The sequence below is a fragment of the Hippoglossus stenolepis genome, chromosome 16, assembly GCF_022539355.2.
Source record: "Hippoglossus stenolepis isolate QCI-W04-F060 chromosome 16, HSTE1.2, whole genome shotgun sequence".
Classification (NCBI taxonomy): domain Eukaryota; kingdom Metazoa; phylum Chordata; class Actinopteri; order Pleuronectiformes; family Pleuronectidae; genus Hippoglossus; species Hippoglossus stenolepis.
In genome coordinates, this window is record NC_061498.1 from 22,816,901 (window position 1) to 22,829,695 (window position 12,795).

Consider the following 12,795-nt stretch of genomic DNA (forward strand, 5'->3'; position numbering starts at 1 on the left):
CTAGTGTTTTCCTAGATTTCATGTGTGTGTGTGTGTTTGTGTGTACACACACACAAACACACACACACAAAATCTAGGTACACACTTGGACCACTTTGAGCATAGACCTAATGGAGTGAGGACATTTTTGCAAAGTGAGGACAGTCAGAGAATCCTATGCTCCGGATCCCGAACCTTTCACCGGAGAATTGGATAAGTGCAGAGGCTTCTTTTTCAATGCTTTCTAGTGTTTTGTCAGCGCTCGCTGACTTTCCCCTCTGATTTGTCTCGGGTTCATTATGTTATGGGGTTATTAAGGGGTAGAGCTTCCTCAGTTATGATGAATTTGCTGCTAAAAGGAGTGTTTTTGATCATCCTGACCACTATGCAACTGCCTCTAAACATCTGATAAACAAACATCAAGGCTCTAGGAGTGCTGCTGATTTCTCTGTGGAGTTCAGAACTCTGGGTCCAGATGCTGGATGCAACGATAAGGCTCTAAAAACAGCATTTCTGAATGGAGTTAATGAACAGTTGAAAGATGAATTGGCCTCACGTGATGAACCTACTAATTTGAATTCTCTTGTCTCGTTAAATATCGGGTTAGATAACCGCCTGCGCGTACAACGTAGAGAGAGGTTTGGTAGTTCACCTTATTCTTGTTCTTCACCCACACTCGCTAGAGTGGCAGCTCAGATGCTAACAGGAGCCCACGCTTTGTCTCCTCCTCCCCCCACCAACTCTGAAGAGGAGCCTATGCAGTTAGGTCGGACTCGCCTTTCCCCTTCTGAGCAGTTCCACAGGAAGAGAGCGAGTGAGTGTCTGTATTTTGGACAATCAGGACACTTTGTAGCTGCATGCCCAGTTCGGTCAAAAGATTAGGCTCATCAGTAACAGTGAGCTGAACTTTGCCTGTCTTCCTCCCCTGCAGGAGCCGGGTTTTTCTTTGATTCTAAGAAAGACCAGTCTCTGCATCCCTGTGAAAACCAAGGACCCTTTGCCATTAATCACCTCTGCCTTTGGGCCCCTTCACGGTGCTACAGTTTTCACAAAACTGGACCTCTGGAATGCATACCATCTATGTGATGATTCTGTGTTGTTTTTTGTTGTAGGTTTTTGTGTGTTCTCTCTCCCCCTCCCCTTTCTGTTCTTTTCTCCTGAAGGGCATGTTTGTGGCAGGGGGCGTGGCTGGCTTCTCCTGCAGCAGACAAACCACACCTGCTTCCACTCAGATTATCAACCAGTCCATCAAAGCCTGGTCTTCACTCCACTGCTCTGCCAAATAATTCTGTCTAGTTCGGTAGTTGCTCTTTTTTGTTCTTTGCAAATCTTCGGTGTTCTTGTTTTTTGAAGAACCTTACCAGTGTTTTTTCTCCGTTTACTCAGGTTATCCTGTGTGCCTTGCTGTTAGCCTATATTGTTTCTCCAGTGCAGAGTTTTTCTTCCATGTGCTCAGCACTCGTGCCGTCCCTGGGATTTCACCAGTCAGCCTGCTCTCTGCCTCCACTGCTTGCTCTTCGTTGCTTTTTGTTGAGCAATAAGCTCTTTATTTATCTACTCGTATCAGTCTCAGCTTTTGGGGTCTGAACTTAACAATCTAGTCCAGAGGACTTCAACAGGGGGCCCACGACCCCTAGGGGGTCGCGAAATTTTTGGTTGATAAGACAATTTTTTATATTTTTTTAATTTTTAATTTTTTTCCACAAATTTAAATGTCTTTAAATACACATTAACATGAATCCAACATATTGTAGCGAACGGATTAATGGAGGCAGAAGACGTTATCTTTCTGTGTATTATTTGAATAGCTTAGTATTGAATGCACAATAACAGGGTAGCTATGTTTATACATGGCACTAGGCCCAGTTTAATATAAAACACAATGTTATACAATATATATAGTAGAGGGTCCCTGCTCTATCTCTCCATCAGTTTGGGGGTCCTTGGCCTGAAAAACGTTGAAGACCCCTGATGTAGTCCATATCAGAGAAGGAGATGAATGGACGACCGCCTTCAATACACCCCTGGGACACTTCGAGTATCTGGTAATGCCTTTTGGTCTCATGAATGCTCCTGCAGTTTTCCAAGCCCTGGTAAACGATGTGTTAAGACACTTTCTCAACCGCTTTGCGTTTGTGTACCTGGATGACATCGTAATTTTTTCTAAGAAAATGTCAGATCACATCCCCGATGTCCGTCAGGTTCTTCAGAGGCTCCCAAAAAAACAAGCTCTATGTGAAGATAGAGAAATGTGAGTTCCACGCCAGTACTGTAGGTTTCCTGGGTTAGATCATTGAGAGCGGGCAGGTTAAGGCTGACCCTGAAAAGGTCAAAGCAGTAGCAGAGTGGTCATTGTTTGGACTGATCATAAGAATTTAGCACATAGTCAGGCAGCCAAGTGCCTTAACTCTTGGAAGGCACGTTGAGCACTCAACTATCGTCCAGGCTCCAGAATTGTCAAACCCGATGCTCTTTCCTCCCAGCTATATGTGTTGTGGCTGCTGTTTCCTGGGAGATTGAATCTGTGGTGAGAGAGGTACAGCAGACTTAACCTGACCCAAGTAATGGACCTCCCAATCGTCTGTTTGTCCATGACTCTGCTCGTTCCCAGGTTCTTCAGTACGTTCATTCCTCCCATTTCCCGGGAATCAGTCGTACCTTGTCCCTGCTCAAGCATCATTTCTGTTGGCCCTGCAAGGAGACTAATACCTGTGCCTTTGTCTCTGCCTGCACAGTCTGTGCCCAAGGGAAATCTTCTCACCGTCCCCCTGCTGGTCTGCAGAAACTCTCCCTGTGCCAAGTCGCCCCTGGTCCCACATAGCCCTAGACTTTGTGACTGGTTTACAAGATACACACAGCCATTCTCACCATTGTGGACCGCACTACGCTGTGTGATATCCACTAACCCATCAACCTGGACTCCCCAGCCCCTTGGATTGAATATGTCCAAAACTCTTTGACCAGTGCTGGTACATGTTTGACACCATGACACAATGTTTAGTGCACCGATGCAACCAAGGACATTTTTCTGTCGTACTTCAGAGCTTTTTAGTCACACTAATGGATGCAATGCAAGTTATTAGGACATAAAAACATGGATGACCTGCAATTTAGTCCTGTTTAACTCAGACAAAACAGAAGTTGTAGTACTTGGCCCTAAACACCTCAGAGATTCAGTATCTATTGATATAGCTACTCTGGATGGCATCACCCTCAAGTGAAACCATCATTTATCTGGGAGTTATCTTTGATCCCGAATTGTCCTTTGATTCACATTAAAAACAAATTTCTAGGAATGCGATTTTTCACGTACGTAACATTGTAAACATCAGGCATGTCCTGTCTCAAAAAGATTGAGATGTGTCTGTCATTACCCCCAGACTTGTAATTCCCTTGTATCATGCTCCACCATTAAGTCTTAAAGACTCTGCAGCTTGTCCAAAATGTCTCCCGAACACCCCTAAAAAGCGGCTAAACTTGCCTATGCTTTTAACATTGATATACCTCTCCATTTATGTTAGGCACCTTTTTTGTCTCATGAGTGTTGTGAATAATATTTTCTATATTTTTTATGAAGAGGAGAACAAAATACACTGGCATGTGTAGGCCTACTTTGAAATAAATTAAACACAGAACTATGCAGGCCAATTTGAGTCCGCCCCATATTTGTGGGAAATGTATGAAATAAGAGGTAGCCCACTTTGAAATAAATAAAAATATATAGCTGCAGCCTAATAGCTTAAAAAGATATATTTTATTTGACGAAATATGAAAACAAAAAGTGAGAGCAGGTCAGACTGGAGTAGGACACAGAAACTGAAGCTCCGTACAAACCAACTGCAGCTTCTGCTCTGATCAAGAAGCTGCGGCGCTGATCTCTGAGCAGCTGTGACCAGAGAAACTCTGTATTTCACTGTTTCCAGTGTTAAGAAGCTTCACGTGAAAGAGCTCTGATCTCACTGTGTGTATCTCTCTGAGCGAGTGAGCGGGAGCGGAGGGGTGGAGCACACACACACAGACACACACACACAAACACTCGCCCGCTCCTGGTATTTCCTGATTTCCTGATACGATGATGATTTAAAAAATGAAAATGACGTTCACTCACGTTCATTGTGACGTTCACTCACGTTCACGTTCATCATATGAAAACTGATTCATTAAGTTCACCGTTCGCGCAAAATATGCGCGACATGCAGAACACTGTACAGGGAGCCACTGCAGAGGGGCTGAAGAGCCGCGGGTTGCCGACCCCTGGTCTAAGGCCATGAAGGTCGTTGTTTATTTTCAACAATGCTGTTTCTATGCTATGATGAATTCAAAATCCAGATTGAAAGTCTTCTCACAGTCCAGTACTGTGCAAAAAATAACATAACTGGTTAACAGCTTATAGGATTTTATAAATGAAGGGAAGGTTTGATATGGGTCTATAATTAGATAAAACATCTAGGTCAAGAGTAGGCAAAGATTTAAAAGCCTGCGGTACGTAGCCGGATAATAAAGATTTATTAATCTGATTTAATTCGGACGGCTGTCGCTCGAGAGGTAGAGCAGGTTGTCCTCTAAGGTTGGTGGTTCAATCCACGTCACCATTCCATGTGCCAAAGTGTCCTTGGGCAATACTGAACCCCATGCCGGCAGTGTATGAATGTATGTAATAGAGAAAGCATAGATGCACTGTAAGAATGTGTGTATGAATGGCTGGATGGCAAAACTGTACTGTAAAGCGCTTTCAGTGGTCATCAAGACTAGAAAAGCGCTATATACTAACCCTACTAACCCTAACCCTAACCCTAAGTATATATATATATATATATACTTACTAAAAGGCCTATTTTGAACGGGATGTAATTGACAAATTGATGGTTTAGATTAAGATATTAGTGAAGTTACTTTGGACTGATCTTTAAAAGAATAATTCCTCTCAAATGTGTCTACATTTTTTACATTGCCAAAAATGTTATATTTCGTGCTCCCTCATCATATTAGGAGCAAAGCTTGGCCTCTGTGGGCAGCTGCTTGTGTCTGCCCTTCTCTTTTTACAGACTGCGGTCACTCAGTCTGTACATTGTCAATGTCACTCTTAAATTGGTATCAGCTACTGTGGTCAGGTAATCAGCCACATTTACTGTCTGTTAGAGCAAAATATGTTTCTAATTTGTGTTGTGAGCGTTCCATACCATTCCAGCAAGTTGTGTATTTTTTTTAGTTATAATTTAGTTAGGTTTAATCCTCAGGACCAATTGTCTGAGAGGACTTTGTTCTGGTCAAGCCAAGTCAGGTCTGATTTATCTAAATAGCACATTCAAAACAACTGTGTGAGAGGTGTCATTCTATGTTAAACTCTTGGTAGACAAGTGCCCTATAATGATGACAGGCAGGGTCACTTTTCTATATATGGGTCCAGAATTTGATGGACCTTTTTAGAATGCTTAATAGTAAAGGGTATTTGGCCTAGTTCAGCCTTAAATGCAGACTTTGGGGTAGCAATGAAACGGTTATTGGTTTCACAATTAACCACGGAGAAATTCCCAGTGGTTAGTATTACCATGTGAAATTTTAATTATCATAAAAGCTGCGGTTGATTGCTACATTGTGAAGCTCATGGTAAAACTGTCCAGCATCAACTAAAGTGAGCAATGGGGACTCAGACACAGGCCTGCTGGCACAGCATGCAACATGGGTTTGTTATGTGCATGTGTGAAGTTTACTTTATGTTTGTTTGATTCGCTTAAGAGTTTGAGGCACTATTGACATCGACACATTGACAAAAAGTACATTTTGCGCTCACGCAGTTCATTTTTCACATAAAAAAATTGAAATTACTGTAAATTGTGTACCAGTTTACCATTTACAGCACATTTAAACAATCCCACGATAATACTGATTACAGGGACGTTTTTGGTCACTATAATCGTGATACAAAATTTTCACCTCGTTTATCTCTAATTTGGGGGGGTTATACCAGAGAGTACATCTGAAAATCTCTGCATACAGATTTTACTAGTAAATGGTCTGTATTTATATCGTACTTTTCTATTCTTGATGACCAATCAAAGTACTTTACAGTGTGTGAAATACACACACTTTCATACAGTGCATTTATGAGCAGCACTTTCTCTACACACATCAAAAACACACTGTCTGGCTGGTTGTTATAACGAAAATGGTAAGAGTGATATTTTTAGATGTAATGATTATCATTATAATAATTGTTGTCATGACGCTGGTAAAAATGACCCTGGGCAGGACCAGAAAAAAGTTTGGGTCCTGCTCCAACATTGTGTCTAAGTACTGCTGTTACATAGCTTACAGGAGTCAAAATAGGCACTCAAAGAAAAGCCACTGGAGCCATCCAAAGTCCATTGCAAGTAGAGTTCATTTAGTTCTATCAAACAGCAACCAGAATAACTGTCATGCGACCTACACAGAAGGGGGGCCTCAGGCAGATGGGAGGGACATCCCTTCTCTAGCCCCAAAAGTATAGCATTTTCACATACACAACAAAGGAAAAAGCCGCTACCATGGTCCCATATGAACACAGAGGGCTCAGCCTGAGATTTTGCAGTATAGAATCAGAATCAGAAATATTTTATTGATTCCAGGGAGAAATTGTGCATTGTACAGGACCTGTCCCTCTTCAGCATGATCTCATATGGCACAGTACAGGAAATGTACCTCTTGAGTTTGAGCTTTATCAAAGACAAATGTTTTAAGTCTAACTTTAAATGTAGAGATGGTGTCTGCTTCCAGAACCCAGATGGGAGCTGGTTCCACAGGAACTGTAAAACATGGTCATCAAGAGAGATACAGAACATTAGCCATTAACCATTCTCTGTCAGTCACAATTCCATGGAACCAAAACTTTTGATGCATCCATCTGAAACCATGACACTGACCAGATGTTGCCAGTTGTTGTTCAATGAAGGTTGCCACTTCAGCAGCATTGGTTTTATTATTTCTACTCCAGAGCTGCTTCTTGCTTAAAAGCAAGGGGTGTGGGGAAAAAAGGTGTTTGCTTGGTACAATCCCATGTGAATCAGCAAGAAAATGAAGTATTTAATCCGTTGTAAAGTATAGTCCTTAATGTACTCGCAGAATTAAATACAGAACTAAGGTCATTAGCCTTAGTTGTTTACAGTGCTTAGCACGATGATGGATAATGTCAGTGGATCATGACGATGGATTGTGGATTATGGCGGCACCCGATCATGGCATCCATTGCATTTCTGTCCATCCTGAAAAAGGGATCCCTCTTCCTGAGGGTTCTATGTTTTTCCCTGTCAAAAGATTTTTTGTAGTTTTTCCTTACGCTTGTTGAGGGTTAAGGGCAGAGGATGTCGCACTTAGCGAAGTCCAATAGGACAATGCTCATGAATATGGGCCATCCAAACAACCGATTGACTGATGAACCACCACCAGTGTCTAGACCCCGGGGGGTATTCCTGTTTGACGCTCTGCTCCACCCCCTTCTAATCCTGATGACATCACACAGGGGTCTAAATGCCAAATATTCACATTACTTCTGTGCATTTGTCAAAATAAACTTTGTTAAATTGTGAATCAAGTCTCTCCTGAGAATTAATCGATGGTGTCTGTATGCGTGTCACTCCTGTCACTTTAACACTGAGTCCCGACTGTGCGTCACGTCTGACGACAAAATGTTGATGAGTCATTTTTCTTGATGTTTAAATGCAGCCTCATAAACTCTGGAGCAAATCAAACAAACATTAAGTCACTTCATGTACTGATCAGGTCCTGATAACTAGTGATGAGTGTTTATTAGTTAAAGTGAGAGCTGTTCAGAGTGGAGGAGGACACAGAAACTCCAGTTCGGCAAACCAGCTGCAGCTTCTGCTCTGATCAATGAGCAGTGGCGCTGATCATTGAGCAGATGTGGACCATAGAGAAACTCTGTATTTTCACTTTTTGTTTCAACTGTTCTTCAACAAAGACACTGACCGGCTGCTTCACGGGAATGAGCTCTGATCTCACTGTGTGTGTCGCTCTGAGTGTGTGAGTGGGGACGGCGCCCCGGGGCCTGTGTGTGTGTGTGCTGTCTGAGAGCACACACACACACATTTTTGCCAGCTCCTGGTATTTCACATGATGGCCTGATACGATGATGATCGAAAAATGAATGTTCACGTTCATCATATGTAAGCTGATTCGTTCAGTTTATCGTTCACAAAAAATATGAATGCCGTTCATTGAATGCGTTCATGCACAACACTGGTTTATATATGATATTGTAAGGTTGACTGCTCTTGTAGAAGCGCAGCGAAGTGCAGCGAAGTGCAGCGAAGCGTGTATGACTGCATCAGTTCCTCCTCGTCTCAACTCTGGACCGTCATGGTTTTGACTGTCTAATAAACTTCATAAGTTTTTTGTTATTTTATAGTTTTTCCTTACTCTTTTTGAGGGTAAAGGGCAGAGGATGTCACACCTTGTTAAAGCCCTATGAGACAAATTGTGATTTGTGAATATGGGCTATACAAATAAAATTTGATTGATTGGTTGATTGATCAGTCATAAACGTTTGTGGCATATTTTTTCTGAGTCGATTTTTGTAAATCATCATGTGTGCAGGCATTCAGATATACTAGCTAAACAACAAACTAACCTCACTCCATCCGTCAATGCACTTTTCCATCCCAACAGAGCAGCAGGATGAGGGTAGCGTTCCATTCAGCACATCATACCAGTCTGTTTTGTTTGTTACTCCACAGCATTTGAACTGGAAGAGACAGTAAGATACAAGGAAAAGAAATTAAGCTTGAAGCGAAAGTTTAGTCAGGAAGACTGTTTTCTTGCATATGCCTCCAAAGTCACATGCACATTTCCCTATCTGAGCTCCACCAGCTCATTCTCTGTTTACATCCAATCACAACCTGACACTCTCGCCTTGAGCCATTCAAAAATGTAAATGTTCTGTCTCCCACCTGTCATTCAGCTGTCGGTTCACTACCACAATCACTGACTGACCCACCTCCACCCCTGTACCACCTCAGTTCTGGATACCCAGTCGTCCCAACTTCTTGCTCCATTCTTCATTATCACCACCCATAGGCGAGTCTAACCTCTTTTTAGGGGTCAGATAGGCCAGATATTTAAATATATCTATATATATTCTGTTTTGAATGGTTTTAAACTATTTTAAATAGCCAATAGCTTGGTGGCTGAAACTCTATTGTCTATAAAAACATTTTTCTTTTGTTTGTGCTGTTTAATAGCCATGGAATTTTACTGCTTATTTTGCTCATGACATCTTGTATTATATAAAAATAACATAGGAAGTTGTTAACAAGGTTAAAAACAAGATTTTCACCGTAGGTGGATTTGAACTGGCATGCACATACCATAACAGCCATCTGAAGGTTATCACCCTCTTATTTTCTCATTTGTTTGTTCGTGCCAACCCCGCACTTAATGCATTTCACATGCTAAAAGGGGCTGAGCAACCCTTAAAGTCTGATCCTAGAATTGCCCCTGCAGTGTCTAGGCCACCGGGGAGATTTGGTCTTCCTACAGGACTGCTTCCATGATGTTCAACTTCTTTCATTCTAATTAACTCAATCTGATTTGTTTCTTTATGAGTCATACCAGACATATTACGTGGACAGTCAAAATGGAAAACTGGTAGATCAGGATAGAAGGTACACACTAACATCACCTTTTCAATACTTTCACTGAGTGTAGTGTTGCACAGTATACAGAAATGTAGGTACTTTTCCAAGACATTTTGTTAAAAACTCTTTTGTACTAGAATTTCCCAACATTGACTACTTGTTGTGGTAGAGAGAAGCTCCACTGGCTGGCAGTACCAGAAAAATCCGGTGTATGATTAATCAGGGGACATTCGCCTGTGATAGTGTGAGCAACAGCTTCGACTGAGACAGAGAAAGATTCCTCAACATGTCTACTGAGGGTAAAATCACTGACATAATTAAGTGTGCATGCAAAACAGTGTCTTACACGCAAACCTTGTCTAACACTTTAGTGACATACACCATGACCTCTTCTCAGAGTATTGCCATGACAGGTTAGCCAATAAGCTAGCTTACTAGTGAGCTCTAAGATGGTGACGAGCTGTTTTAATTTTTTTTTAATTATATAGCATAAGAGTAATGTTGCATATCAATGTCAGGTGATAAGCATATTAGAAACTGTAAGTTCCAAAACGAAATAGCTTAATTGCATAGTTGCTAGCTACCACACTTTTTAACAAGGGAGTTAACGAATATACTACTAGTGAGAGTGGGGTTGGTAAAGGATATCCTCAAATGTGAAATTTAGCCAGTTTAATATGGTGTTGTAACAAACACCAGAGACATAAAGGGAGACTCCACGTCCATCTCACCTCCTGCAATTTGCCATATGAGCACACAAGGTGCAGCGAAAAACAAATTAGTTTGAGACTTGTTGAGCAATCTCAGTGTTACAAAGTTGATAATAAACATTGAATAACTGTGAATTTGAACTCTTGCGGATATTGTGTTTCTGATCCAACAATAAGGTATTGACTTATCAGATGCTAAACTTGGTATTGGTATCAAAGTCAACATTGGTAGGCTATTGGGACAGCACGACCTTACTGTCCAAATAATTCAGCAAGTAAATACTGTATGAACGAAGTACACAATGCACAATACACAATGGTAGCGAACTGTTTGCTCACCATTTTCTGCACATTGTCCCAGGATTTCTTCAGTCCAGGTTTTGATTTATAAATCTTCATACCTTCCTTTAATTCACGTTGTGCTTTGGAATCCAGCTAAAACAGAGAGAATGGTTGAACAGTATTTATTCTAAGTGTAAATTAAACAATTAAAACTTACTCTCAGATTTCCTACCGGCCGTAGATGTACTATGTCGTATCCTGCGACAATGACGTACTTACCAGCGCAGAGAAAATGCGCCAAAAGTGTTTTTTCTTTTGTTGATGAGGTGACTATATAGTCCTCTACATAGAAGACCCTATACTGTATGGTAAAGTAGGTGTTAGTGAATGAGTGATTTCGGACAAAGCCTTAGTTTGAGGTGCTACTCTGCAGTAGCCTACAGTTGAACCACCCGTTGTTTTCCTGTGTGTGTGCGTCTAAAGAAAAGTACGTTTGTTGGTCATTTGTCCGCAACATTGTCACTGCATCTTTGCTTAGTTCTGTATCCTTGTGTCTAGGATGTTTTATTCTCTTGTTATCTTGTGTATGTATTATTAACGCTAATAATACACAAAAGAATAAAACATCCTATACATTGTACTGCCATGCATTGTAGCTTGGCTAAAGGCTACTGGATAGCTGTGGCTGATGATCAGGTTTGTCATGCTGGTAATTATTTTGATCATAATCGATCTGGTATTAATAGTTGCATTGTTTGTTATATTTTGCAGAACCACACACACACACACACACACACAAACACTGTATACATGTTCATTCAAACTCTGCGGGATTAAAGAGCAGAAAATGTATCAATTATCTCAGGAGTTATCAATTACATTTAGTTTACGGGGAACATGGAGAGTGCATTCTAACCGATGCACACTCCACAGTTATAACTGAGAGTGGCCAGCCTGTAAATATTGAATCTCTGCAACAATGTTCACACAACTAGGCAATTTAGAGTTTGCAATTAACCTGCATGTCTAATAGTGGTAGGAAAGTAGAGCATGAAGGACAACTCTAACTTTTAACCCATGAAGACATAGGAAGGACTTTCTGTTTGGCCCGTTTCCCCTGTACTGGCAAAAATCCAATCATTATCCAAACAAGCAGTTTGGATGGAAAAAATATAGGTTCATCATCATGCATATTTAATGGTGTATCTATCTGTATACTGTACTGTATGCAATTGCATCTGTATAGTGTACTGTAACTGCTGAAATCAAACCCTAATAAATCAATATCTGATTTAGTATTCTCAAGGTGCTTTACATTACAGTTTGCATTCACCAATACAAACACCCATTCATATAACACTTGTTGCTCATTCCAGTTCACACACTGAAATTTGGGGCAGTGTCTTGCCCAAGGACACATTGACATGTGGACTGGAGGAGCTTGTAAAGGTGGGCGTAGACTCGATTGAGCAGGTAGATGATGGCGTCCTCAACTCCTAGCCGGGGCTGGTAGGCGAACTGGAGGGGATCAAAGTGTGGCCTGACCATGGGCCTGAGCTGCTCCAGGACGAGTCTCTCCAGGGTCTTCATGATGTGGGATGTCAGCGCCACCGGTCTGTAGTCCTTGGAGCCACTGGGACGTGGCGTCTTCGGCACAGGAACGAGGCAGGACGTCTTCCACAGCACAGGGACCCTCTGAAGACTCAGGCTCATGTTGAAGAGATGGTGAAGCACTCCACAGAGCTGGGGGGCACAGGCTTTGAGCACCTTGGGGCTGACACCATTGGGGCCCGCAGCCAGAGTGGAATTTCCTCAGCTTTCTTCTAACATAGTGAGGTGTGAAGGATACTGTAGGGCAGTGGTCGCCAACCCGTTGATCGCAAACTACCGGTCGATCTCGCAGTCTTCACTGTCGATCCCCCAACTCTCTGGACTCACTGGCTGTCGTCGCGCCGCAGATCAACTGTGTGTCGGTTGTCTGTTTTTCACAGGCGTGTGTGTCTGCTACTGGCGGTGGAGTTGCAGGTTTATCTCCGTCATTTCCTTCAAGAACAAGTTGTCAGGACTCTACGGTATGATGACGCGCATTTTCCGGTCTGTCGATAACAATCAAAGCCCCGTTGGAACAAATGAGTGGATTCAGAAGGTGAAACGCTGGAGTGCTTTTACTTTGAAACGGGTTCGGAAAGTGTTGT

General features: G+C 42.0%; 2 protein-coding genes across 5 annotated transcripts in view; one reads left to right on the forward strand and one right to left on the reverse strand.

Moving 5' to 3' along the window:
- The window catches only part of LOC118123436 (methyltransferase-like protein 22), a 640,601-nt gene that overhangs the window by 194,367 nt on the left and 433,439 nt on the right, over positions 1-12,795 (forward strand). The gene's annotated exons all lie outside the window — the stretch shown is intronic.
- tspan4b (tetraspanin 4b) overlaps positions 1-12,795 on the reverse strand; it is a 37,238-nt gene that overhangs the window by 6,451 nt on the left and 17,992 nt on the right. For all 3 annotated transcript variants that reach the window (XR_004698554.2, XM_035180258.2, XM_035180257.1), the window contains exons 5-6: positions 10,658-10,753; positions 8,603-8,716 (exon numbers count right to left, since the gene is read on the reverse strand). Coding sequence is in view for 2 of the 3 variants with exons in the window: in XM_035180258.2 (XP_035036149.1) it covers positions 8,603-8,716; positions 10,658-10,753 (210 nt within the window). In the remaining variant the exon portion in view is untranslated. The remainder of the gene's footprint in view (positions 1-8,602; positions 8,717-10,657; positions 10,754-12,795) is intronic.